Source organism: Poromitra crassiceps, assembly GCF_964638095.1.
Source record: "Poromitra crassiceps genome assembly, chromosome: 19".
Taxonomy (NCBI): Eukaryota; Metazoa; Chordata; class Actinopteri; order Beryciformes; family Melamphaidae; genus Poromitra; species Poromitra crassiceps.
In genome coordinates, this window is record NC_139646.1 from 1861595 (window position 1) to 1885993 (window position 24399).

At 43.2% G+C, this 24399-nt stretch overlaps 2 protein-coding genes across 2 annotated transcripts in view; both read right to left on the minus strand.

Moving 5' to 3' along the window:
- gnav1 (guanine nucleotide binding protein (G protein) alpha v1) overlaps positions 1 to 501 on the minus strand; it is a 49179-nt gene extending 48678 nt beyond the window's left edge. Inside the window, exon 1 of the mRNA XM_083655339.1 lies at positions 1 to 501. This exon is cut by the window's left edge and continues 36 nt beyond it. Coding sequence (XP_083511465.1) covers positions 1 to 97 — 97 coding nt within the window. The 5' untranslated portion in view covers positions 98 to 501.
- A 1093-nt stretch (positions 502 to 1594) lies between these two features.
- Positions 1595 to 24359, minus strand: LOC310794317 (ethanolamine-phosphate cytidylyltransferase-like). Its single transcript, XM_083656297.1, has 12 exons — positions 24116 to 24359; positions 15707 to 15795; positions 14491 to 14652; positions 12910 to 13061; positions 12739 to 12780; positions 11899 to 12037; positions 11498 to 11580; positions 11018 to 11095; positions 4591 to 4656; positions 4087 to 4152; positions 3222 to 3310; positions 1595 to 3099 (listed from the first exon to the last, which is right to left on the minus strand). The coding sequence occupies exons 1-12, from the start codon at positions 24238 to 24240 to the stop codon at positions 2970 to 2972; spliced, it is 1221 nt and encodes a 406-aa protein (XP_083512423.1). The 5' UTR covers positions 24241 to 24359; the 3' UTR covers positions 1595 to 2969.
- Between the last annotated feature and the right edge of the window lie 40 nt (positions 24360 to 24399).

The following is a 24399-nucleotide window of genomic DNA, read 5'->3' on the forward strand; positions in this document are numbered from 1 at the left end:
TGGCGTATTCATACAGGTCCTTGTCTAACTTGGCGCTGTAAATCTTCGCCTTCTTCTCCTCCTCCGTTACTTCGGAACCGAGACACAGTCCCATCATCCCGAGGCAGCGCTCATCTCCTCCTCTGCCGGGTCACACGAAGACAAAGCGCTGAGTTCGAGCTGGGATCACCCCGAGGCTGTGCGACTTGCATGCTCCCCCAAACACTGGAACCTCTGGACAGTGAGGAAGGAAGGAGCTGGGGGCTCAGACCATCTCCGCTGCTGTTGATCAAAACATCCTTCAAAGTCGCCCGGGTCGTGCGTCAAGGAGAAAATTGATTTTACGCATCGCTCCAATTGTGTTTCCTGGCAGGGTGAAGAGCCGAAATCAAATTTACTCCGTAGGCTACTGGGCGGTAGCTGCTTTTGCGTGTCTGTCTGTCTGTCTGTCCACAGCAGCACATCCACAGACACGGCCCGTGGAAGAAGACGAGTCCCTTATGTCACAGTGCGCCAAAGCGGTTCAAACCCTCCCCTGCCGCCGCAGTCTCAATCGGTCGGTCGACCCCCGAACCTCCAGCGAGAGAGCGGTTCCCTCCTCCTCCCACTGCAGCTCCTCGTCCAGATGGAAAAGTTTCGGACTTCCCTGGGAAGTGACGTGCCGGGGATAAAACCCAACACCTGATTGCGCAATCCATCCAATCCAATCTATACTGATGTGATTTTTCTTTTGCCATTGAAAAAATATGGGATATTATATTTAACATAATGGGACCAAAACTTCATAATGTTGCATATTTACATTTTTGTTCAGCACATTTTCCCCCATTCCTGAAAAAGGACAAGCATACATGATATGTTCAGTGGTTGCCAAGTGCAGTCCATGGTCCCCTCATTAAAGTTCAATTTCACTATTAGCCATTATTATTTCACTATTATATAGCCTGACAAGAAAAGGCCAAAGGGGGACCCTCTTCAAAATAATTAATTTAACTATTTAATTTGCTATAAATTGGTGCAGCATGAGTTTGAAAAGAAAGGCTGTGTTGGTCATAGGTTTTTCTCTACACTGTTAATTATCTCACTATTATAAACCAGCAGTTCTTTTCTAATCACATCCAACAACAGGTTTGGAGAGGGGTCCTTGGGGCCTAATATATATCTATGTAGGGGTCCTAGACATATAAAAGGTGATGGGTCGTTGACATGGAAAGTGAGTTGCTGATCTGGTGCAGCGGGGCTACATCTCGCTCAGCTCTTCTCTCTGAGAGGAGCCCCTCTGCTGCGGATTAAAGGCTCTTTGTGTCCGTAATGAGGTGACCGCTTTTTTTTTGGGGGGGGGGGCTGTGATGTGAATGGGACGGGCCCAGGCGGGGGGGGGGGGGGGGCTGTGATGTGAATGGGACGGGCCCAGGCGGATTTAGCTGCTTTCTGAGCATCTGTGGCCTCATTTCGCTGACTCAGTGAACCGTGACTATCGGCTGATCCAACAGAAATCACTGTCATGGGGTTGCACCATTTAATTTCCTCCCACTACTAGAGTCAAAAGACTGTGATTACATACTGAAGTGAAGACACTTGGCTATATTATCGATTTATTCATTTATTATGGGAAATGCACATTGCAATATAGTGAGGTTGTGAAAATTCCCACAATACTTATTTATTTCTCATTCTCTCAGACTCCCACCCACACAACATCAGCAACAACAACATGAGAAGCAACGGACAGTAACTTTTCACCAATCTTTGCATCGCTTGCAGAAGCAGGCCGACACTCAAACGTGGATCCCAAATCTTAAAGTCCTTGGATTCTCTCTCTTTCTCCTTCTCTAAGACGTCTCTATAAGGGGGCAAGAGGGGGGGTTTTGGTTTTGTCAGATATATTTCTTGAAAGGAGTGAGGATGGAAGAGGTTTTGGGGACATGAATGCAACAGGTGCAGGGTGAGAATTTCGTCATTTTAGGGGCAAAAGGCCATTTGGCCTTCGGCACCACAATCTTTTTAGGGCACAAAGCCACGTGCCAGGGCACAAAGGCCATTGCTCTATTGACATCATGAAGAGCGATTTTCATTTTTCTGAGTTCAAACGAGCCAATTGCACATCCTTTGCATAGGGCAGGGCAGGCTACATTAACCTGAGACCACTGACGCTTTTAAAGCAACTGACAGTAGCAGGCTGGTAGCAGGGCACTGCCAGGGTGGCCTTAGGGATCTCAGGGCATCACGGCCAGAGGGAGGAGCAACGGAGGCCATGGCCTCCATGTAACTCCTCCCACCCTGAACAGGTGTAGAGACACACTAGTGGTCGAGACAATTCCTTTAAGCGGAATTTGAAGCTGATCAAATTAATTTCAGCCCTTGCATTAGTTATACCTGAAGGAATGAGGCACTACTATTATTTACAGCGCAAACACGGTACTCACTGTCTCATTTACTCTCTCATTCATTCACTCACTCATTGACTGACTGTCACACTAATTCATTCACAGACTATCTCACTCACTCACTATCTCACTCACACGGTGCAAATTCAAGAGGTCAGAATCCACATTGTTCAAATGAGAATTCGACTTCACAGACCATTTAACTTAGTACATCGGCTTTTGTTTTTAGCGTGAACAGAAGAGACTGGCGCCCCTCTTAGAAATTAAAACAAATCTCATACTTCTAAGTGTATTAAAAGTAGACCACATTCAACCTTGCTGAGGACACACATCTGATTTGTTAAAAATGCGCTTGGTTTAAAATCTGAAAACATAACTGACAATTACATAAAAACCTTGTCAATAAGTTATGGATAAATACAAATTAAACATATCCCTATTACACCTATAGAGGGACAATTAGTATATGATTTCGTGGAGCCAGTGAACTGGTTGAGGTTTGAGTGCATGTTGCTTTAAGCTGAGTGTACAAGACCAGTATATTGGACACAGGGCCAGTTCTGGAAGCGGTTTTGGACAGTTGGACCCCGGTCTGGAGTCAAACTACTGAGCAACCTGGGCAGCAGCTTCACACTGCTCCTCCTCCTCCTCCTCCTCCTCCTTCCTTTTCATCGCCTCGATCACCGCCATCTCCTTAGCCTCCTTCTTTTGGTTCCTGGCCTCAAATTGCAGCCTGGGAATGAGTAAAAGGACATGGATGAAGGTGGAGAACTTAAGATGGAGGAGAATCAGAATTATTCATACGGAGAGAAGTGACGTGCAGAAGGAGGGAAGGAGTAGATTTAGGTTCTTGACCTGTTTTCAATGATCCTCTGGACAATGTCATCAGTGGTGAGGCCGTTCCCACTGTCCACCGTCCGGAATATCCCCCTCGTCTTTGGCTCCTGAGGAAAGAACACACATACTGTAATTGGCTATATCAAATTCAAACTAAGGGTCTTTGAAAGTCTCCATTCCCCTGAAAAGTTCAGTTGCTCCAACTAGTAGCTTCATTAAACACAACGTGCAGCTCTAGGACAGTAGCTTAATGTACTATTAGCTCTGAATGTCTCAATAAATGTACTTGTGTTTGACAACAGACAGCAACCTTTGTTTTCCATGCACCTTATTACCTGGTTTTGATCATTGTAAAATAATAACAGCTCTCAGCTCTTGAAGGACCAGTGTGTAGGAATTATTAGTGGCATCTAGTGGTGAAGTTCCAGATTGCAACCATCTGAAAACCCCTCTCCTCACCCTCCCCTTTGAAACAGATAGAAGAACCTATGGTGGCCGTGAAAAAGGCAAAAGGCCCTCTCTCTAGAGCCAGTGTTTGGTTTGTCCATTCTGGGCTACTGTAGAAACATAGCGGTGCAACATGGTGGTCTCCGTGGTAGAGGACCCGCTCCCTATGTAAATATAAAGGCCTCGTTCTAAGGTAACAAAAACACAAGGTAACAAAAACAATTCTTATTTCTAGGTGATTATACATACTTATGAATATTATATTCCATTTCTGCCAATAGATCCCCCAAAATCTTACACACTGATCCTTGATCCAAGTGTTTCAGCGTGGATCAAAAACTCTGAGACAAGAGTCTGTAAGTACTTTCCCTCATAAAAATGCAATACAATCACAGCTTTGCTGCACTTTCATTCAACAAGAAGACAATGAACTTACGGCATAGGGGTCTGATGCATCCTTGTCTGGAAGCACCTCTGTCTTGCCATGACACACCAGGTCCACCTGCACACAGTAAGTTAACAATGATAATAATGTAAATATAACTACCCTACCGTACTGTACCTTCCCTCTACTCTGATGAGTTTGCTCTGTCTGCACCGCATCGTCAGTGTGTGGAACAAAGTTGGAAGGCAGCTGAACTGTTGCGCACGCATTTGACACACTGCTACATTTGACATGCTGGTGTTTTTAGCTTCGTGTCGTCAGCTTTCATTGAAGATGACTTGAATCATAGAAGTGAGAGTGCAGTAGTAGTGAGTGGGCTGGGTTTTGTCTTTGTGTGAGTGAGTGAGTGAGTGAGTGAGTGAGTGCACAAGTGAAAAAAGGAGCGAACAGGATCAGGCCTAAAGCCAGACAACAGCAACTGACCTTAATTTATTTCAAATTGTTTTTATTCGTTTTTAAACAATACAAACAAGAAAAAAACAAACTGCAACTGACCTTAAAATGATCTAGCAGGTCTTTGCCCACTGCATAGGGAGCTCCAATTACCACCTCTGATACATACTGGAGAGAGAGAGACACACACACACACACACACACACACACACAGACACAGACACACACACACACACACACACACACACACACACACACACACACACACACACACACACACACACACACACACACACACACAATGATCATGATGCAAAAGATTAGTTCAGGGAAGCCCTCCTCCAGTCTTTGTCTGTTCTCTCTATGTCTGTTCTCTCTATGTCTGTTCTCTCTTTGTCTGTTCTCTCTCTGTCTGTTCTCTCTATGTCTGTTCTCTCTTTGTCTGTTCTCTCTCTGTCTGTTCTCTCTCTGTCTGTTCTCTCTATGTCTGTTCTCTCTATGTGTGTTCTCTCTTTGTCTGTTCTCTTTATGTCTGTTCTCTTTGTCTGTCTGTTCTCTCTATGTCTGTTCTCTCTATGTGTGTTCTCTCTATGTCTGTTCTCTTTATGTCTGTTCTCTTTATGTCTGTTCTCTCTCTGTCTGTTCTCTCTATGTCTGTTCTCTCTTTGTCTGTTCTCTCTCTGTCTGTTCTCTTTGTCTGTCTGTTCTCTCTATGTCTGTTCTCTCTATGTGTGTTCTCTCTATGTCTGTTCTCTTTATGTCTGTTCTCTCTCTGTCTGTTCTCTTTATGTCTGTTCTCTCTATGTCTGTTCTCTCTCTGTCTGTTCTCTTTATGTCTGTTCTCTCTATGTGTGTTCTCTCTCTGTCTGTTCTCTTTATGTCTGTTCTCTCTATGTGTGTTCTCTCTTTGTCTGTTCTCTCTCTGTCTGTTCTCTCTATGTCTGTTCTCTCTTTGTCTGTTCTCTCTCTGTCTGTTCTCTCTATGTCTGTTCTCTCTATGTCTGTTCTCTCTATGTCTGTTCTCTCTCTGTCTGTTCTCTCTATGTCTGTTCTCTCTATGTCTGTTCTCTCTATGTCTGTTCTCTCTCTGTCTGTTCTCTCTATGTCTGTTCTCTCTCTGTCTGTTCTCTCTATGTCTGTTCTCTCTATGTCTGTTCTCTCTATGTCTGTTCTCTCTCTGTCTGTTCTCTCTCTGTCTGTTCTCTCTATGTCTGTTCTCTCTTTGTCTGTTCTCTTTATGTCTGTTCTCTCTCTCTCTGTTCTCTCTATGTCTGTTCTCTCTTTGTCTGTTCTCTCTCTGTCTGTTCTCTCTATGTCTGTTCTCTCTATGTGTGTTCTCTCTATGTCTGTTCTCTTTATGTCTGTTCTCTCTCTGTCTGTTCTCTTTATGTCTGTTCTCTCTATGTCTGTTCTCTCTCTGTCTGTTCTCTCTCTGTCTGTTCTCTCTATGTCTGTTCTCTCTCTGTCTGTTCTCTCTATGTCTGTTCTCTCTCTGTCTGTTCTCTCTATGTCTGTTCTCTCTCTGTCTGTTCTCTCTATGTCTGTTCTCTCTCTGTCTGTTCTCTCTATGTCTGTTCTCTCTCTGTCTGTTCTCTCTATGTCTGTTCTCTCTCTGTCTGTTCTCTCTATGTCTGTTCTCTCTCTGTCTGTTCTCTCTATGTCTGTTCTCTCTCTGTCTGTTCTCTCTATGTCTGTTCTCTCTCTGTATGTTCTCTCTATGTCTGTTCTCTCTATGTGTGTTCTCTCTATGTCTGTTCTCTCTATGTCTGTTCTCTCTATGTCTGTTCTCTCTCTGTCTGTTCTCTCTATGTCTGTTCTCTCTATGTCTGTTCTCTCTATGTGTGTTCTCTCTATGTGTGTTCTCTCTTTGTCTGTTCTCTCTCTGTCTGTTCTCTCTATGTCTGTTCTCTCTATGTCTGTTCTCTCTCTGTCTGTTCTCTTTATGTATGTTCTCTTTATGTCTGTTCTCTCTCTGTCTGTTCTCTTTATGTCTGTTCTCTCTATGTCTGTTCTCTCTATGTCTGTTCTCTTTATGTCTGTTCTCTCTATGTCTGTTCTCTCTATGTCTGTTCTCTCTATGTCTGTTCTCTCTTTGTCTGTTCTCTCTATGTCTGTTCTCTTTATGTCTGTTCTCTCTATGTCTGTTCTCTCTATGTCTGTTCTCTCTATGTCTGTTCTCTCTATGTCTGTTCTCTCTCTGTCTGTTCTCTCTCTGTCTGTTCTCTCTATGTCTGTTCTCTTTATGTCTGTTCTCTCTATGTCTGTTCTCTCTATGTCTGTTCTCTCTATGTCTGTTCTCTCTATGTCTGTTCTCTCTCTGTCTGTTCTCTCTTTGTCTGTTCTCTCTATGTCTGTTCTCTTTATGTCTGTTCTCTCTATGTCTGTTCTCTCTATGTCTGTTCTCTCTATGTCTGTTCTCTCTATGTCTGTTCTCTCTCTGTCTGTTCTCTCTCTGTCTGTTCTCTCTATGTCTGTTCTCTTTATGTCTGTTCTCTCTCTGTCTGTTCTCTCTATGTCTGTTCTCTTTATGTCTGTTCTCTCTCTGTCTGTTCTCTCTCTGTCTGTTCTCTCTATGTCTGTTCTCTTTATGTCTGTTCTCTCTATGTCTTCTCTCTATGTCTGTTCTCTCTCTGTCTGTTCTCTCTATGTCTGTTCTCTTTATGTATGTTCTCTCTATGTCTTCTCTCTCTGTCTGTTCTCTCTTTGTCTGTTCTCTCTCTGTCTGTTCTCTCTATGTCTGTTCTCTCTCTGTCTGTTCTCTCTATGTGTGTTCTCTCTTTGTCTGTTCTCTTTATGTCTGTTCTCTCTATGTCTGTTCTCTCTTTGTCTGTTCTCTTTGTCTGTTCTCTCTATGTCTGTTCTCTCTATGTCTGTTCTCTCTATGTCTGTTCTCTCTATGTCTGTTCTCTCTCTGTCTGTTCTCTCTATGTCTGTTCTCTCTCTGTCTGTTCTCTCTATGTCTGTTCTCTCTATGTCTGTTCTCTCTATGTCTGTTCTCTCTCTGTCTGTTCTCTCTATGTCTGTTCTCTCTATGTCTGTTCTCTCTATGTCTGTTCTCTCTCTGTCTGTTCTCTCTATGTCTGTTCTCTCTATGTCTGTTCTCTCTATGTCTGTTCTCTCTATGTCTGTTCTCTCTCTGTCTGTTCTCTCTATGTCTGTTCTCTCTCTGTCTGTTCTCTCTATGTCTGTTCTCTCTATGTCTGTTCTCTCTCTGTCTGTTCTCTCTATGTGTGTTCTCTTTATGTCTGTTCTCTCTCTGTCTGTTCTCTCTATGTCTGTTCTCTCTCTGTCTGTTCTCTCTCTGTCTGTTCTCTCTATGTCTGTTCTCTCTCTGTCTGTTCTCTCTCTGTCTGTTCTCTCTATGTCTGTTCTCTTTATGTCTGTTCTCTCTATGTCTGTTCTCTCTATGTCTGTTCTCTCTCTGTCTGTTCTCTCTCTGTCTGTTCTCTCTCTGTCTGTTCTCTCTTTGTCTGTTCTCTCTCTGTCTGTTCTCTCTATGTCTGTTCTCTCTCTGTCTGTTCTCTCTCTGTCTGTTCTCTCTATGTCTGTTCTCTTTATGTCTGTTCTCTCTATGTCTGTTCTCTCTATGTCTGTTCTCTCTATGTCTGTTCTCTTTATGTCTGTTCTCTCTCTGTCTGTTCTCTCTATGTCTGTTCTCTTTATGTATGTTCTCTCTATGTCTTCTCTCTCTGTCTGTTCTCTCTCTGTCTGTTCTCTCTATGTCTGTTCTCTCTATGTCTGTTCTCTCTATGTCTGTTCTCTCTCTGTCTGTTCTCTCTATGTCTGTTCTCTCTCTGTCTGTTCTCTCTATGTCTGTTCTCTCTATGTCTGTTCTCTCTCTGTCTGTTCTCTCTATGTCTGTTCTCTCTCTGTCTGTTCTCTCTCTGTCTGTTCTCTCTATGTCTGTTCTCTCTATGTCTGTTCTCTCTCTGTCTGTTCTCTCTCTGTCTGTTCTCTCTCTGTCTGTTCTCTTTATGTCTGTTCTCTTTATGTATGTTCTCTCTATGTCTTCTCTCTCTGTCTGTTCTCTTTATGTCTGTTCTCTCTATGTCTGTTCTCTCTATGTCTGTTCTCTCTCTGTCTGTTCTCTCTATGTCTGTTCTCTTTATGTCTGTTCTCTCTCTGTCTGTTCTCTCTATGTCTGTTCTCTCTATGTCTGTTCTCTTTATGTCTGTTCTCTCTATGTCTGTTCTCTCTATGTCTGTTCTCTCTATGTCTGTTCTCTCTATGTCTGTTCTCTCTCTGTCTGTTCTCTCTATGTCTGTTCTCTTTATGTCTGTTCTCTCTCTGTCTGTTCTCTCTATGTCTGTTCTCTCTATGTCTGTTCTCTTTATGTCTGTTCTCTCTATGTCTGTTCTCTCTATGTCTGTTCTCTCTATGTCTGTTCTCTCTATGTGTGTTCTCTCTTTGTCTGTTCTCTCTATGTCTGTTCTCTTTATGTCTGTTCTCTCTATGTCTGTTCTCTTTATGTCTGTTCTCTCTATGTCTGTTCTCTCTATGTCTGTTCTCTTTATGTCTGTTCTCTCTATGTCTGTTCTCTTTATGTCTGTTCTCTCTATGTCTGTTCTCTCTATGTGTGTTCTCTCTTTGTCTGTTCTCTCTATGTCTGTTCTCTCTCTGTCTGTTCTCTTTATGTCTGTTCTCTCTCTGTCTGTTCTCTCTATGTCTGTTCTCTCTATGTCTGTTCTCTCTATGTCTGTTCTCTCTCTGTCTGTTCTCTCTATGTCTGTTCTCTCTATGTCTGTTCTCTCTCTGTCTGTTCTCTCTATGTCTGTTCTCTCTATGTCTGTTCTCTCTATGTCTGTTCTCTCTATGTCTGTTCTCTCTCTGTCTGTTCTCTCTATGTCTGTTCTCTTTATGTCTGTTCTCTCTATGTCTGTTCTCTTTATGTATGTTCTCTCTATGTATGTTCTCTCTATGTCTGTTCTCTTTATGTATGTTCTCTCTATGTATGTTCTCTCTATGTCTGTTCTCTCTATGTGTGTTCTCTCTCTGTCTGTTCTCTTTATGTCTGTTCTCTCTATGTCTGTTCTCTTTATGTATGTTCTCTCTATGTATGTTCTCTCTATGTCTGTTCTCTCTATGTCTGTTCTCTCTCTGTCTGTTCTCTCTATGTCTGTTCTCTCTCTGTCTGTTCTCTCTATGTGTGTTCTCTCTATGTCTGTTCTCTCTCTGTCTGTTCTCTTTATGTCTGTTCTCTCTATGTGTGTTCTCTCTATGTCTGTTCTCTCTCTGTCTGTTCTCTCTATGTCTGTTCTCTCTATGTCTGTTCTCTCTATGTCTGTTCTCTTTATGTATGTTCTCTCTATGTCTGTTCTCTCTCTGTCTGTTCTCTTTATGTCTGTTCTCTCTATGTCTGTTCTCTCTTTGTCTGTTCTCTCTTTGTCTGAGCCCAGAGCGGAAATACCAGAAACAGTTGCTTCCATATTGTTATAATATCGACAACTACTAGTTGATATCATCGCTGTGCATCAGTTAACACCTTTCTGTCAAACCTACTTAAATGTCATAGTATCATTTACAAGCACTTTACAATAACAGAGCACCATGGAGAGGCCTAGTTACTGCACACTTCACTAGTTAAGAGCATGTGTGTACGTTGTAGTCAGGCACTGAGTCAAAGCAGTTAGCAGGAGTTTAGTGGTTTTGGGTTTGCGTAACACGTGTGGTTTGAGTAATGTTCTTGGTTTAACCTTTTTAACACACACACACACACACACACACACACACACACACACTGCAGACAGGGGCACAGAGTCTCATTGTTGTAGTCAAATAGCTGATCACCAGTGAGCGGAGGGTGGCACGGCCAGGAACACACCCCACATCCCACTCTGCTGTGTGTGTGTGTGTGTGTGTGTGTGTGTGTGTGTGTGTGTGTGTGTGTTAGGGGTGGGAATCGTGGAGTAACTCACGATACGATATGGTCACGATACTTGGCCCTCGATAACGATATTATCACGATACAGCGATTCTGCGATAATCGATATATTGGAAGAAATTTAACCTACGATACATCACGATATCTGTGTAACTGAAGAGAAAAAAAGACCCCAAAAAGGCAAGAAGCAGGTATTATGTATTTATTAGCAGAATTGACATGAACTCTCTCAGAGTTCACTCACTCACTCATACCATTTTCGATACCACGGAGGAAAAGTTACACATTAAGTCTTTTTATTATTATTATTAAAACAAGAAAACCTATATAACCTACCTACCTATATAGTTTCTAAAAGTAGATATTAATGATCAAACATTTCCATTCATGTAGCCTACAGTATTTATGTTTTTGTTTCAACTACAAACATAAATAAACGTCAACTTGAAACTATGTTTCAACAACCACACACAGCATAATATTTTAGTATTTAGTAAGTATCGATACTTGGTGCCAGTGTATCGATAACGTATCGCAAGTGGAAATATCGCGATACCGTGAGTATCGATATTTTGTCCCACCCCTAGTGTGTGTGTGTGTGTGCGTGCGTGCGTGCGTGCGTGCGTGCGTGCGTGCGTGTGCACTCACCCGACAGGCCAGGACACTCAGTGTTCGCTCATGGATGTTCATGATTGGATAGTTCTTCCCTTTGTACCGATTCACTTCCTGGAGAAGAGAGTAATGAAGAGTTCAGTCAAGACATTTGTACCTTTTAGCCATTTATCAAGCAGCCTTAAACAGAGTGACTGGCAAGAAGTGTAACAGTAGAATGGCCTCCTTACATTTCCCAGAGCACCAACATTGCAAGCGAGCAGCAGAGAGGGGCTTTGGACGCGGGCCCTTCCCCATCTAACCATAAAGTGTGAGCTACTGTTGCGTTAACTGCTTCCAAATGTTTCTTTTCAAAATCGCTGACCCAGCAGGGAGGGAGGGGTGAGGCTCTCACTCTGGTCTGAATGCTTTATCCAGGTCTGTATGTGTGTGTGTGTGTGTGTGTGTGTGTGTGTGTGTGTGTGTGTGTGTGTGTGTGTGTGTGTGTGTGTGTGCATGAGTGTTAAGTGTGTGTACCTGGTCAAAGTGCAGACCCACGATGACGTAGGGCCTCTCTGCCTGCTTATAGACCATCTCCAGGAAATCAACATGGCCGATGTCTGTCAGGAATCTGTCGTCAAGGCAACAACAACAAACACACACACACACACACACACACACACACACACACACACACACACAGGAATGCTCCCTTCCCTTGCTCCCACCCTGTAACTCAACTCTATTTATCTGTGTGTGTGTGTGTGGGTGTGTGTGTGTGTGTGTGTGTGTGTGTGTGTGTGTGTGTGTGTGTCTGTGTGTGTGTGTGTGTGTGTGTGTGTGTGTGTGTGTGTGTGTGTGTGTGTGTGTGTGTGTGTGTGTGTGTGTGTGTGTGTGTGTGTGTGTGCGTGCACCATGTGTGTGTGTGGTCAGGATACGGAAGAGGTCGAAGGCCCCCGCCACATAGATGATGGTGTCTCCAGGCTGGGGCTCCTTTCCTGAGGCGAACTGGATGATCTTCTGAGACGTCTGGAGGAACTGAGAAACTCCTGTCCACGGGCTGTGGCCTTTAGGACCCTGGAACCCAACAACATACATTGAATCACACCTGTCATCATGTAGGCCAGTGGTTCTTCAAGTGGGTTCTGGGGAACACCAAGAGGTCCACCTTGAGGTTGTTCCAGGGAGTCCACAGAAAGGTGATCATTTATTTTCACTATAATTCCATCCATAAGTAACACAATGACAGAATGTATGACTATTTTGGTCTTGGGTTTCATACACTTTCTGTAATAAAACATCTAAAAGCAACAATCTTATCAGATGGGGACCCTGGTCAAATGGGGTTCCGTGGTCTAATTTGTGTCAGTTTAGAGGTTCTTGACATGAAACAGTTTGAGAACCCTTCAAAAAGAGGATAGGTAGCGCCCCCCTGTGGTAGAGACCATCCACTGAAAACAGTCGTTCACAGGACCAATTCTAGGGATCTTTTTTTCTTCCCAAATAACACTTTTTTTTTTTATTAAATAAACAAGTGCAAATGATATTATGTATATACACTGAGTGTATAGCCCTGTACGATGTGACTGTGTAGCCTACATAGCTATGTATGTTTACCCTTTTCTTTTTCTTTTCTGCCGGTCTTTTGTGATCATGTCCTTGTGTGTTTAGGCAGAGGGAGCCCAGAGCTTAACAATGTCATTGTATTTATACACATGACAATACAATTGAACTTGATATGAGGAGGTGACAATAGAATAAGAAGTCATGCTATTCACCTTCCCAAAGTTGTCTGTGTGCTGCTGGTAATCTGGGTTATCCTAGACAAATTGAAGAGATAAGAAAAGACATTAGATCAACATCCAAAACAAACTAAGCACCATTGCCCATATCTCACACACACACACACACACACACACACACACACACACACACACACACACACTCACTATGTTGCTGTGATGGGCTTTGGTCATGAGTAGCATACGCCCCACCAGGTCGGTGGTGGAGACTCCCTGTGTGCGTCGACACTCCCGGTAACGGCCCTCGCGCTTCACCTCTGCATACGTGTCCTTGCCATCCACCGTCAGCGTGATGTCATCTGTCAACATAAACCATCAAACCATCGTCAGCGTGATGTCATCTGTCAACATAAACCATCAGTCTGTCATCATCAAATCAACAGCTATAATCTTCATTACATCCTGCAGCACGGTGACCCTACTGGACAGTGAGTCAGGACACACACCTCCGTGCACACAGAAGTCACAGAGTCAGGACACACACCTCCGTGCACACAGAAGTCACAGAGTCAGGACACACACCTCCGTGCACACAGAAGTCACAGTGAGTCAGGACACACACCTCCGTGCACACAGAAGTCACAGTGAGTCAGGACACACACCTCCGTGCACACAGAAGTCACAGTGAGTCAGGACACACACCTCCGTGCACACAGAAGTCACAGTGAGTCAGGACACACACCTCCGTGCACACAGAAGTCACAGTGAGTCAGGACACACACCTCCGTGCACGCAGAAGTCACAGTGAGTCAGGACACACACCTCCGTGCACACAGAAGTCACAGTCAGGACACACACCTCCGTGCACACAGAAGTCACAGAGTCAGGACACACACCTCCGTGCACACAGAAGTCACAGTGAGTCAGGACACACACCTCCGTGCACACAGAAGTCACAGTGAGTCAGGACACACACCTCCGTGCACGCAGAAGTCACAGTGAGTCAGGAGGACACACACCTCCGTGCACACAGAAGTCACAGTGAGTCAGGACACACACCTCCGTGCACACAGAAGTCACAGTGAGTCAGGAGGACACACACCTCCGTGCACACAGAAGTCACAGTGAGTCAGGACACACACCTCCGTGCACACAGAAGTCACAGTGAGTCAGGACACACACCTCCGTGCACACAGAAGTCACAGTGAGTCAGGACACACACCTCCGTGCACGCAGAAGTCACAGTGAGTCAGGACACACACCTCCGTGCACACAGAAGTCACAGTGAGTCAGGACACACACCTCCGTGCACACAGAAGTCACAGTGAGTCAGGACACACACCTCCGTGCACACAGAAGTCACAGAGTCAGGACACACACCTCCGTGCACACAGAAGTCACAGTGAGTCAGGACACACACCTCCGTGCACACAGAAGTCACAGTGAGTCAGGACACACACCTCCGTGCACACAGAAGTCACAGTGAGTCAGGACACACACCTCCGTGCACGCAGAAGTCACAGTGAGTCAGGACACACACCTCCGTGCACACAGAAGTCACAGTCAGGACACACACCTCCGTGCACACAGAAGTCACAGAGTCAGGACACACACCTCCGTGCACACAGAAGTCACAGTGAGTCAGGACACACACCTCCGTGCACACAGAAGTCACAGAGTCAGGACACACACCTCCGTGCACACAGAAGAGTCAGGACACACACCTCCGTGCACACAGAAGAGTCAGGACACACACCTCCGTGCACACAGAAGAGTCAGGACACACACCTCCGTGCACGCAGAAGTCACAGTTGTACTTGTCCAGCGTCTCCAGCGTGGTGACGTAGGGCGCTCCCTCCACGATGTCGTCCACCCACTTGATGGCCCGCACCATCTTGTAGCGCTCAGCCTGGGTGAAGACCGGAGGTCCCTTGTGCTTGGAAATCTCAGCTTTGGAGGGAGGGAGAGTTTCTTATTATTGTCACTTCTTGTTAGGGATGTTCATCAATTATTGAAAATCGATAATTGATCGTTAAGGATTGGAATCGATCCTGTGGCATTTGGATCGATTTTTTAATTATAAAAAAAAAAAAAAATTGAACTAGGTTTGGGTGGAATTCGTTCCTCCTCGCACCACTCCATTGCACAGCCGACTAACGTGAGGTGGAGCTTCATATAGTCTCTAGTTTTCTGGCTGGGCACGGGCCTTTGTGCCAACAAAACTGTTTTAAACATGGGGAATTCACACCGGCATGCGCCGGGGACAGCAGAGTGTTGGAGAGGAGACACATTGAAATAAAGAGTTCATTGAGGAGAACACGTTGTCTTTCGTATTTTCTGCCATAGGCATTCATTTTGTAAAAAAAAAAATTGAAAAAAGAAAATTGAAAAAAAAAGTATTAATATGATCGATAATCGATAATTGATCGTTAATTTTCACCAATTATCGATTTTGGAAATTTTTCAAAATGAACATCCCTACTTCTTGTACATCTGTACAGTAAGTAAAAGGATAATGTACGGACACAGGAGGAGGCTCCTCGTACATTATCCTACTCATTACATAGCTGCAGTACTTAACCAAGTATATGAATCATTTGAGACAAAATATTGATTTCAAATCATTTCATTACAAACTAAAGAAATGTACAAGCTTCTGATGCACTAAGATTGCCATTCAGCAGCTAGCCAGCAATCAAAGGTTCCATTCTCTCTGAATAAATTACAAGTAAAATTGGAAAAATCTGCCATGTTTCTAAACTTGGTTAGTGTTTGTCTGACATAACCAAGGTGTAACTACCTTGTCACATGCAGAGTGATATGATTAGATGTGAAACAGAGGCCTGCTATTCAGAAATAACAGACCTCAGAATGCATTCATTGGCCAATCAGAAATGAGCAGTTTTACAGAGCTACCGGTAAATATCTGTATCAGAATGTGTGTGTGTGTGTGTGTGTGTGTGTGTGTGTGTGTGTGTGTGTGTGTGTGCGCGCGTGTTCTTACCATCTGTATGCACCCCGACTATGAGGTAATCTCCCATTGCCTTAGCCTGCCTTAGCTGGTTGGAGTGGCCGTAATGCACCATGTCATAACTGTGGAGACAGAATATAATATATTCAGCATGAAAAACACCCGTTCTTCAGGGAAGCTATAGGATTCAGGACGGTTCCTAGATCTTGAAAACAACAAACATAAACAACAGGGGATCTGGCTGTTACAACTAGCACCCCGCGGCTATAGGAGGGTTTGCCTGAGGCCCTCAGGGTTGCAAAATCTTTGTCATTCAAACTCACGTTTAAGATGCAGCCACTGTGATATTGTGCTGTAGAGAACTTTGTGCCCTTTGTTGTGAAAAGTGCTCTCTCAATTAAATAGTATTATTATTGTTTATTGGGGGGTGGTGCAGTGGTAAGCGCTGTCGCCTCACAGCTCGAAGGTCCTGGGTTCGATTCCCACCTGGGACACTGTGAACGCTGAAGGAATGCGTGGAATGCCCAGGTGGGGTCGTCAAAAGGGCCTTTCTGTGTGGAGTTTGCATGTTCTCCTCGTGCCTCCCGGGGGTTTCCTTCATATAGGAAGTTCGGAACCCCCTTCACAAAAACATGCAATATCATGGTTGCTAATGTGGTTCCTCCTCTGGTCGTTAAGGGCGCCTGTTGTGTCCTACCGGTGAAGCTTCCTCTGTCAGGTGAAAAGAAGCGGCTGGCTAACTGCCCATGTCTTGGAGGAAGCATGGAGCCAGTTTCGGCTCTCCCCAGATCGGCAGAGGGTGGAGTAGCAACCAGGATAAATAAATTGGATTAGCACTAATGGGGGATAAAAATGGGATAAAAAAAATCAGATTTTTTTGTTTTTTTGTTTATTTATTTATTTGTTTATGTATTTAAAAGGATGCCCGTTATCAACGTATGCCCATGGCACCAGCTAGTCTTCCTGGCATCCGAATCCAGTAGGCTACAATACATTACAACATCACATTTGTGTTAGGTTATGTTCACCACATGTGCACCTCTAATTGTGTTACATTACGAAAGCGGTCGTTCAAATTTCCTCCAACATTCATTCTGTTGTACGTTCATTTGTGTTTATGTTTCTGACTCTGCTTAGCCAACATGTACGTTCATTTGTGTTTATGTTTCTGACTCTGCTTAGCCAACATGGAGAAGGTTGGGTAAGGACCAGTTAGACTCTGGGGCCCATCACCAGGGAACAAGAACAAGACGCTATACATGACCAACACTGGACTATTGATCAGCTGCTGAAGTCATGCATTCTTAATGGTATTTGAATGGCCTTCACCTGCTGTGAAAAGTTACTGTGAAAGTGACTACATTACTAAAAAGAGTTGTTGTTGTGATTTGTAGATCTAAAGGGGACAGGGACCTCATTTTTCCTGTTTTTCTATTTGTCAGAGAATGTTCTATCTGTCTGTGATCAAACAAAATATCTAGGTCACTTTATTACAGATCAAATGTCTGATGATGATGATGACATGTACAGACAGCAGCGTATGTTATGCTCAGGCTAACATGTTGATAAGGAAATTCCACTCTTGTTCTGATGTTGTAAAGATTAATCTCTTTAGGGCCTACTGTACCCCTATTTACACTGCCCCCTTGTGGGTTGAGTATTATAAAGCTAGCCTCCTCAAACTTCAGGTGGCTTACAATGACTGTATGAGGATATTGCTGAAAAAACCCAGGTGGGAGTAGAGCAAGTGAACTGTTTTGTAATGCAGGTGTCATGCTGCTGAGCAATCCTGCTATCAGTGCTGTGAGATACCAATCACAGATGTGGAATGTTTGGTATAAGTGCCTATAGCTGTACTGAGTTTTTGTGTGTTTTTCTATGGACCTTGTGTCTGATAATAAAGTTGATTGATTGATTGATTTGATAATTTGACTGTGTAAAAACTCAACTATTGTTGTTGGAATGAAATCCTGAAACAGAAGCATAGGCGTTTGTTGCATGGTGGTGAGTGATGATATGACGGCTAGAAGGTGAAAGGTCAACTTTTGTTTGTTTCTTCATATACTGTTACAATGTTGGATGGTCATAATATTAAACATGGCCACATTTTCAGATGATGAGGTAAACGGATATAAAAGTTATCCCCATGAGAAAGAATGGTGGGATTTCGACTGCTCTGAACAAGAGGTTAGGAGATTTGAATGAGACCACAGGGTCGAGCTGAGGTCACAAAGACCCTAATTGCCTGAGTGGTCATTAGTCCAGCAGCCCCCTGCCCTGTTCAAATCATAACCAAATCCAACTCATGTGATACTATGGGAGCAGCCTTGAGTGTGCGATGTAACAATTCACTCTACCAGGCTTTACAAGCTGTACCTGTCATAAACACACACTTCACACTGTGACAGTTCACACAACTTAAGCACTACATACATAATATACACAAACCCCTTCAGCTACTTCTGCTATCACTCACAATGTCAAAACATAAGAGGCATGCAAGGTCTCATTTTTGAGATATGTTTATATAATATATTATTTATATAGATATTATATATGTTCGTCTGACACTAGTGTTCCATCTCTTTACCAGTAGTTTCTGCGGCCAGCTGAAGAGTAAAACAAAGCATTTCAGACAGAGGCAGGACCGAGGGGCTGCATAAAGGGAGTAAGGGACAGTAGCAAATTACGAGTTTTTTTTTTACTTTGAATTATGCAAAGTACTCTAGTGGAGTCCCAGAATAAAATAATAATAAATTATAAATATGATAGAAATATCGTTTTGGCCTGTTGGCTAGAAACCTAGTTGTTGCTCTTGCCTAGTCAAGTTTGTTCAGGGAAGGTTCACTAAGAGCATGTGCTGTTCTTCAGCATTCCTCCACTTATACAACATTCATACTAGCTCTGGACTGTCCAGTGAGCAGCTGTAGACTGTCCAGTGAGCAGCTGTAGACTGTCCAGTGAGCAGCTGTAGACTGTCCAGTGAGCAGCTGTAGACTGTCCAGTGAGCAGCTCTGGACTGTCCAGTGAGCAGCTCTGGAATGTCCAGTGAGCAGCTCTGGACTGTCCAGTGAGCAGCTGTAGACTGTCTAGTGAGCAGCTGTAGACTGTCCGGTGAGCAGCTGTAGACTGTCCAGTGAGCAGCTGTAGACTGTCCAGTGAGCAGCTGTAGACTGTCTAGTGAGCAGCTGTAGACTGTCCGGTGAGCAGCTGTAGACTGTCCAGTGAGCAGCTGTAGACTGTCCAGTGAGCAGCTGTAGACTGTCCGGTGAGCAGCTGTAGACTGTCCAGTGAGCAGCTGTAGACTGTCCAGTGAGCAGCTGTAGACTGTCCAGTGAGCAGCTGTAGACTGTCTAGTGAGCAGCTGTAGACTGTCCGGTGAGCAGCTGTAGACTGTCCGGTGAGCAGCTGTAGACTGTCCAGTGAGCAGCTGTAGACTGTCTAGTGAGCAGCTGTAGACTGTCCGGTGAGCAGCTGTAGACTGTCCAGTGAGCAGCAGCAGTGGTTAAGAAGGTTGTTTGAGGGTTGTTTTTGAGGGAGGGAAACCCATTACCCATTCACTTTTCCCAGCTGATCCAGGGGTTCAGTAACCTGTCGGTCACAACAAGTCTGCTTCTCTAACCGTGTTCACACGTCAGCCTCTCTGCCCTCTGGTCTGCATCCAGCTTCAGCTTAGTCCCACCAGATCACTCAGCTTGTCTCTGAGAGCCTGGCTGTCACTGTACCTGCAATAGGCAGACCTCTTCTCCCTAATGTCACTGTCACAAAGCTCCTAGTCTGAATTCCCTTAACCCATTGATACCTGATGCAGCATTTGCGTGTATATCCCTCATTTGTGTGCGTATCCCTTTAAGACCGCGAACCGCGTTGACGCGGTTCGCGGTCTTAAAGGGATACACACACAAATGCTGCATCAGGTATCAATGGGTTAAGAAGTATGCAGTGGAAATGCGGCACATGTTGCCACCTGCACATGTATCTCTATCAGAGTGATGTACTGTATGTATATAGCCATGTATCAAAGTGCATAGTGAAGGTTTATGTTGCTTAGTGCTAAGAAAATGGCGGGGATTGCGAATGAGATAGATCACTCAGAGGCTGCAACACAGACTGTTGGGTACTTGGGTTTCAGCCAACCATGTGCTTTGACTTTTGACCATGACAGAGAATGCACTCTGACAAGTCAGCTGTCCTCTGGTTTTGCTGCTCTGGACCTTGTGATGCCTCTCTAATATTAGGTGCTCCAGTGAGCAGCTGTAGACTGTCCAGTGAGCAGCTCTGGACTGTCCAGTGTCCAGTATATATATATACAGTATATATATATATATATAAAATATACTGTATATATATATATATATATATATATATATATATATATATATATATATATATACTGTATATATATATATACATATATACTGTATATATATATAAAACCCCTCTCAATGCTTCTAATCCCCAAAAAGAGGTGACCAGTGACCACTACCCAGCACAGCATGCTGTTTTGGTATCACATTGGCTATGTTAGTTATTTATAACCACACAAGATGGCCATGTCCAAGTAGCCATCAGCAACTCACAGTCACTTCCTAACGTAAGCCAGCAAGGCCAGGAAAGAAATTGTATGCAACTGTACTGGAGTCTGTTTGCAGGTTTGTCTCAGCTACGATACGTCACGTGACACGAAAGACCATGGTCTTTCACCTCTGAGTCCCAATACTATGTGACGGCATGGTGAAAATAGCCTCAATACTATTAGTGTGACAGGCAGCATGGTGAAAATAACCTGTTCTACAACGGCATGAGTGAATACTGGATTCTGATTGGCTAGCAACAGTGGTAAATACGCCAACAATCTACAGTTCGGCTCCAACCGCAGTATCACTCCGCTCCCTGATGCTGACTCCGTTCCCTGTGCTGACTCCGCCCACTGTTAGCCTGTCAGTCTGCAAATCTTCAACAAGGAAATGGCCGATCTGTAACAAGGAAATGTCCGATTTCGTAGTAACGTTTGATTTACTGGGTGGATTGAGTTTTGAGCAGTGGTTAGATGAAGATGAAGGTGAAGTGAACAAAGAACGACATGGTGAAATTGGGGAGAGAGAACTGGCTGAGCTTGAGTTGTCACGAGTTCGGACTAGCGGGAGGTCGGACTAGCGGGAGGTCGGACTAGCGCCCGGACCCCGAACCTGGGACTGTCAAACAAACAAACGCCCTCTGCCGTCACCAGATATCAACACACCACCACCAAAACGGGCTGCTTTAGATAACTGTTTAAATAACTGTACTTTTACAGGCAATGTATCAATAACTGTGAATCCCGTTAAGGAATAGGTTAGTTGTTTTTTGGCTTAAAGGCAACTAAATGTTTAGTGCAATCATTGATCTTGTGTATGGAACTATATTCTGTGGCGGAAGGATAAATGTATTCTGAAACCAATAATGATTATAAATAAATGAATTGGATGTTACAATTGTGTATTTTTTATATTATTTGGTAGCTGTTGTAGAAAACAAATTTAACACTCGAGGTCGGGGGTTGTGGGCACATTTACCACTGGTACAGGGTTTATAGCACTCGGCTTCGCCTCGTGCCACAACCCTGTACCAGTGGTAAATGTGCCCACAACCCCCTTCCTCTCGTGTTAAATTTGTTAATTAGGTTTGACTCGTGTCGGTTGGTTTTCAGTGTCACAACCAACTCCGAGGTGTTTGTTTGTGTCAGTGTGTGTGTGTGTGTGTGTGTGTGTGTGTGTGTGTGTGTGTGTGTGTGTGTGTGTGTGTGTGTGTGTGAGTGAGAGAGAGAGAGAGAGAGAGAGAGAGAGAGCTGGTTGTTTAGATAACAACGGTTATTACAGATTCTGTGAATTTTTGTTAATACACTGTAATTGCTCTCTATTTGCACTATCACCATTTAACTGCCCATTTATTACAGTTCTGTTATTATTCTGAATAGATTCCAGTCAACAATAGTCTTCTATTATATTCTATCTTATCACATTCCATTTAATTTCTTTTCTCTTCCTCTTTGAATATCTTAAGATTTTGTGATTTATGTTACTGAGTAACAAAATGCCTTGTTTTATGTTTTTGATTCTTTGTAATTGCTAAGTTGCTTTGGCAATGTAAGATGCACCTTATCATGCCAATAAAGCCCTTTTGAATTTGAATTAGAAATTTGAGAGAGAGAGAGAGAGAGAGAGAGAGAGAGGGGGGGGAGGGACTCCAGGGCATTTTGAGGCAGAGGGTAATGAAACAGTTTTGCCTAACCCCCCAACCCTTATCAGGCATCAAACTAAACTACCAACAAACAAACACTGGGTATTTTCTTTCTGATGTCTGATAAGCATTTGCCACACAGATAAGGATTCAAAAAGGCCCAATTTGGGTGGTCATCAAGATTATTGTCTTGGGCAAGGAGGGAAATATTTTAAGTGAGGCATCTTGCAAACTTGGAGTTAGAGTAAAGCAGGACAATGCTGTATAATAACACTGAAAACCGATATTAACATTGGTGTATAATAACACTCATAACCGATATTAACATCGCCGCATAAAAAACACATTTCGATGAGAATCAATTTTTGTACATACTGAAAAACACATGTAAACACTGTGAATTAGAAAAAGTAATGAATTCCTTTATTTCCAAAACATTTGGAAAAAGCCCATAAATCATAGATTTACACGCATTGTTTCCTCTCAATGTGAAAATTTTGGCCAATACCGATATTAACATTGCAACATCGGGGCGATGCCGATATATTAAAAAATTACTAACTTCGGCCGATACGATTGCTGATTTATTGTGCATCCCTACTTCAGACAGTTAGTAACTATGTGGGCATTGATTGATTCATAACACTGTACAGGTTTTCATATTTGAGTTTCCCTTATCTCTGAAATATCAATCTCTCCAAATTCCCTCCTGGTGAGTTTTTTTTTTTAGTAGTACTACTAGTGCAGATCTGTCTGGGCATGGTTGCTTCACACACACGCATCCACTTAAATAAATAATTAAATATTGAATTATTTATTTAAATATTATTTATTTAAGTGGGGGCCTGTTTAACTGGGCACATGTTTAATTCCAAATACATAAATACTCCCCATCAATACCTGAGGTTCATAACCTTAAGGTGGTAATCAGTAGTTTATAAGGTTGTTATGATAAGAAAGGAGGACCTTGTCCCTAACTTGTAACACTTGGCATTCAAATATATGGTTTCCATTTCACTGGAATGCCGTTATGGGACTGAAGAACAGCATTACAGAAATGCTTTTAAGATTAGTAGGGAGTAGATAATGAAATACCAGAAATAGCTACGTTGTGACTGGTTCTCTGCTCAGTATGCTCCCTTAATTATTTAGGTTGGGCCGATAGCAACCTGCTAAGAGCCTTGAACTTCATAACATAACTTACACTAACAGTGACAGATCAAAAAAAGGAGCCAGAGCAACAGTTATGCATTTGTTTGGTTACTGCCCCTCCTCATCTGTGTTTTGGAGAGACAATAGAGAAGTTTGTTTATAACAAGACATTCTATAACAGTTATGCCCTAACCCTAAAGACATGTATTACTAATTTGAATGTAACAATAAACCTTTGAGGTAAATGACAAAACCCTATGCTTGTAGTTGATACATTTTATATAGGCTACATAAGGCAAGATTCTCCTTCCCAAGCCTTATATTTTATAGATAGCCTACGACCTATTTTACATACATGAGGCAAGATTCTCCTTCCCAAACCTTATATTTTATAGCCTACAACCTTATGATAAACAAAAAGTGTGCACTGTTATATTTACATTATTATTTTCTGTAGCCCCTGATTGAGGTATATTGACTTGTATTGGTGTTATTGTTTATTTAACGCTAGTTTAGATAGTTCATTTGCTTTTATGATTATTAATTTGTGTTTACTTATTTTACAATATTTTATTTGATTGATATCTACTTTTCCCCCACACATTGGAATCTTACAAGAAGAATGTCCATTCAATGTCTACGCTGAATAGAATGCCTGTAACGTTATGCTCATAATGTTCAATAGAGACAAGAGACTTTACTAGTGTTTGTATCATGAGTAAACAACAACCCCTGCAACAACCCTAACATAACATAACATAACACGTTAGGTTATTTGGAGACAAAGTAGCTGCAACTCTGGAGCATAAGCAGCAGTAACGCTACGTTAATGCAACGATAATGAACTGGTTTTCTCTGTATGTGGGTTTAACGTTACTCACGTTGCTAATACTGTACCCTCTACTGTACCCTAGCTAGCTAACGTTAGCATGCTAGCCAACCAATGGGTTACTACCATTGCGTTACTACTGTTCATTTGAAGCATAACGTATGACAGGATAATATGGGACAAACCCCTTCATGAATAGGCTTTCAGAAAGCAGCAGCATCAGTGACAGTTGATAGACTCACCAACCGTCACACCACAAGCGGACAACGCGCTTCCTTTTCTCCGGGCTACAGGCTGCATCCCCCGGCTTAGCACCGGCTCCACTCCCCTGATCATGCGCTGCGTGGTGGTGACCGTTTTTCATCATTTCGATCGATAGACAGCAGGTTCTGGGAAATGACTTGACAACAGCTCAAATCAAATCCAATGTGTAAAATCTGTGTTTAAAAAAAATCTTGAAATGGATTAATCCAACTTGGCTCCAGGAATATTATTTCAAAAGGACGTCTAGTTCCCCGGCAGGAGG

Bases quoted from the DNA above. Each gene is read 5' to 3' on its own strand.
- LOC310794317 (XM_083656297.1), bottom strand. From the start codon at position 24,240: ATGATGAAAAACGGTCACCACCACGCAGCGCATGATCAGGGGAGTGGA. The intron at 14,653-15,706 runs GTAAGAACACGC...CTCCCTCCAAAG, and splicing joins AGTCGGGGTGCATACAGATG to CTGAGATTTCCAAGCACAAG. The intron at 11,096-11,497 runs GTACACACACTT...TCTCTTCTCCAG, and splicing joins TGGGTCTGCACTTTGACCAG to GAAGTGAATCGGTACAAAGG.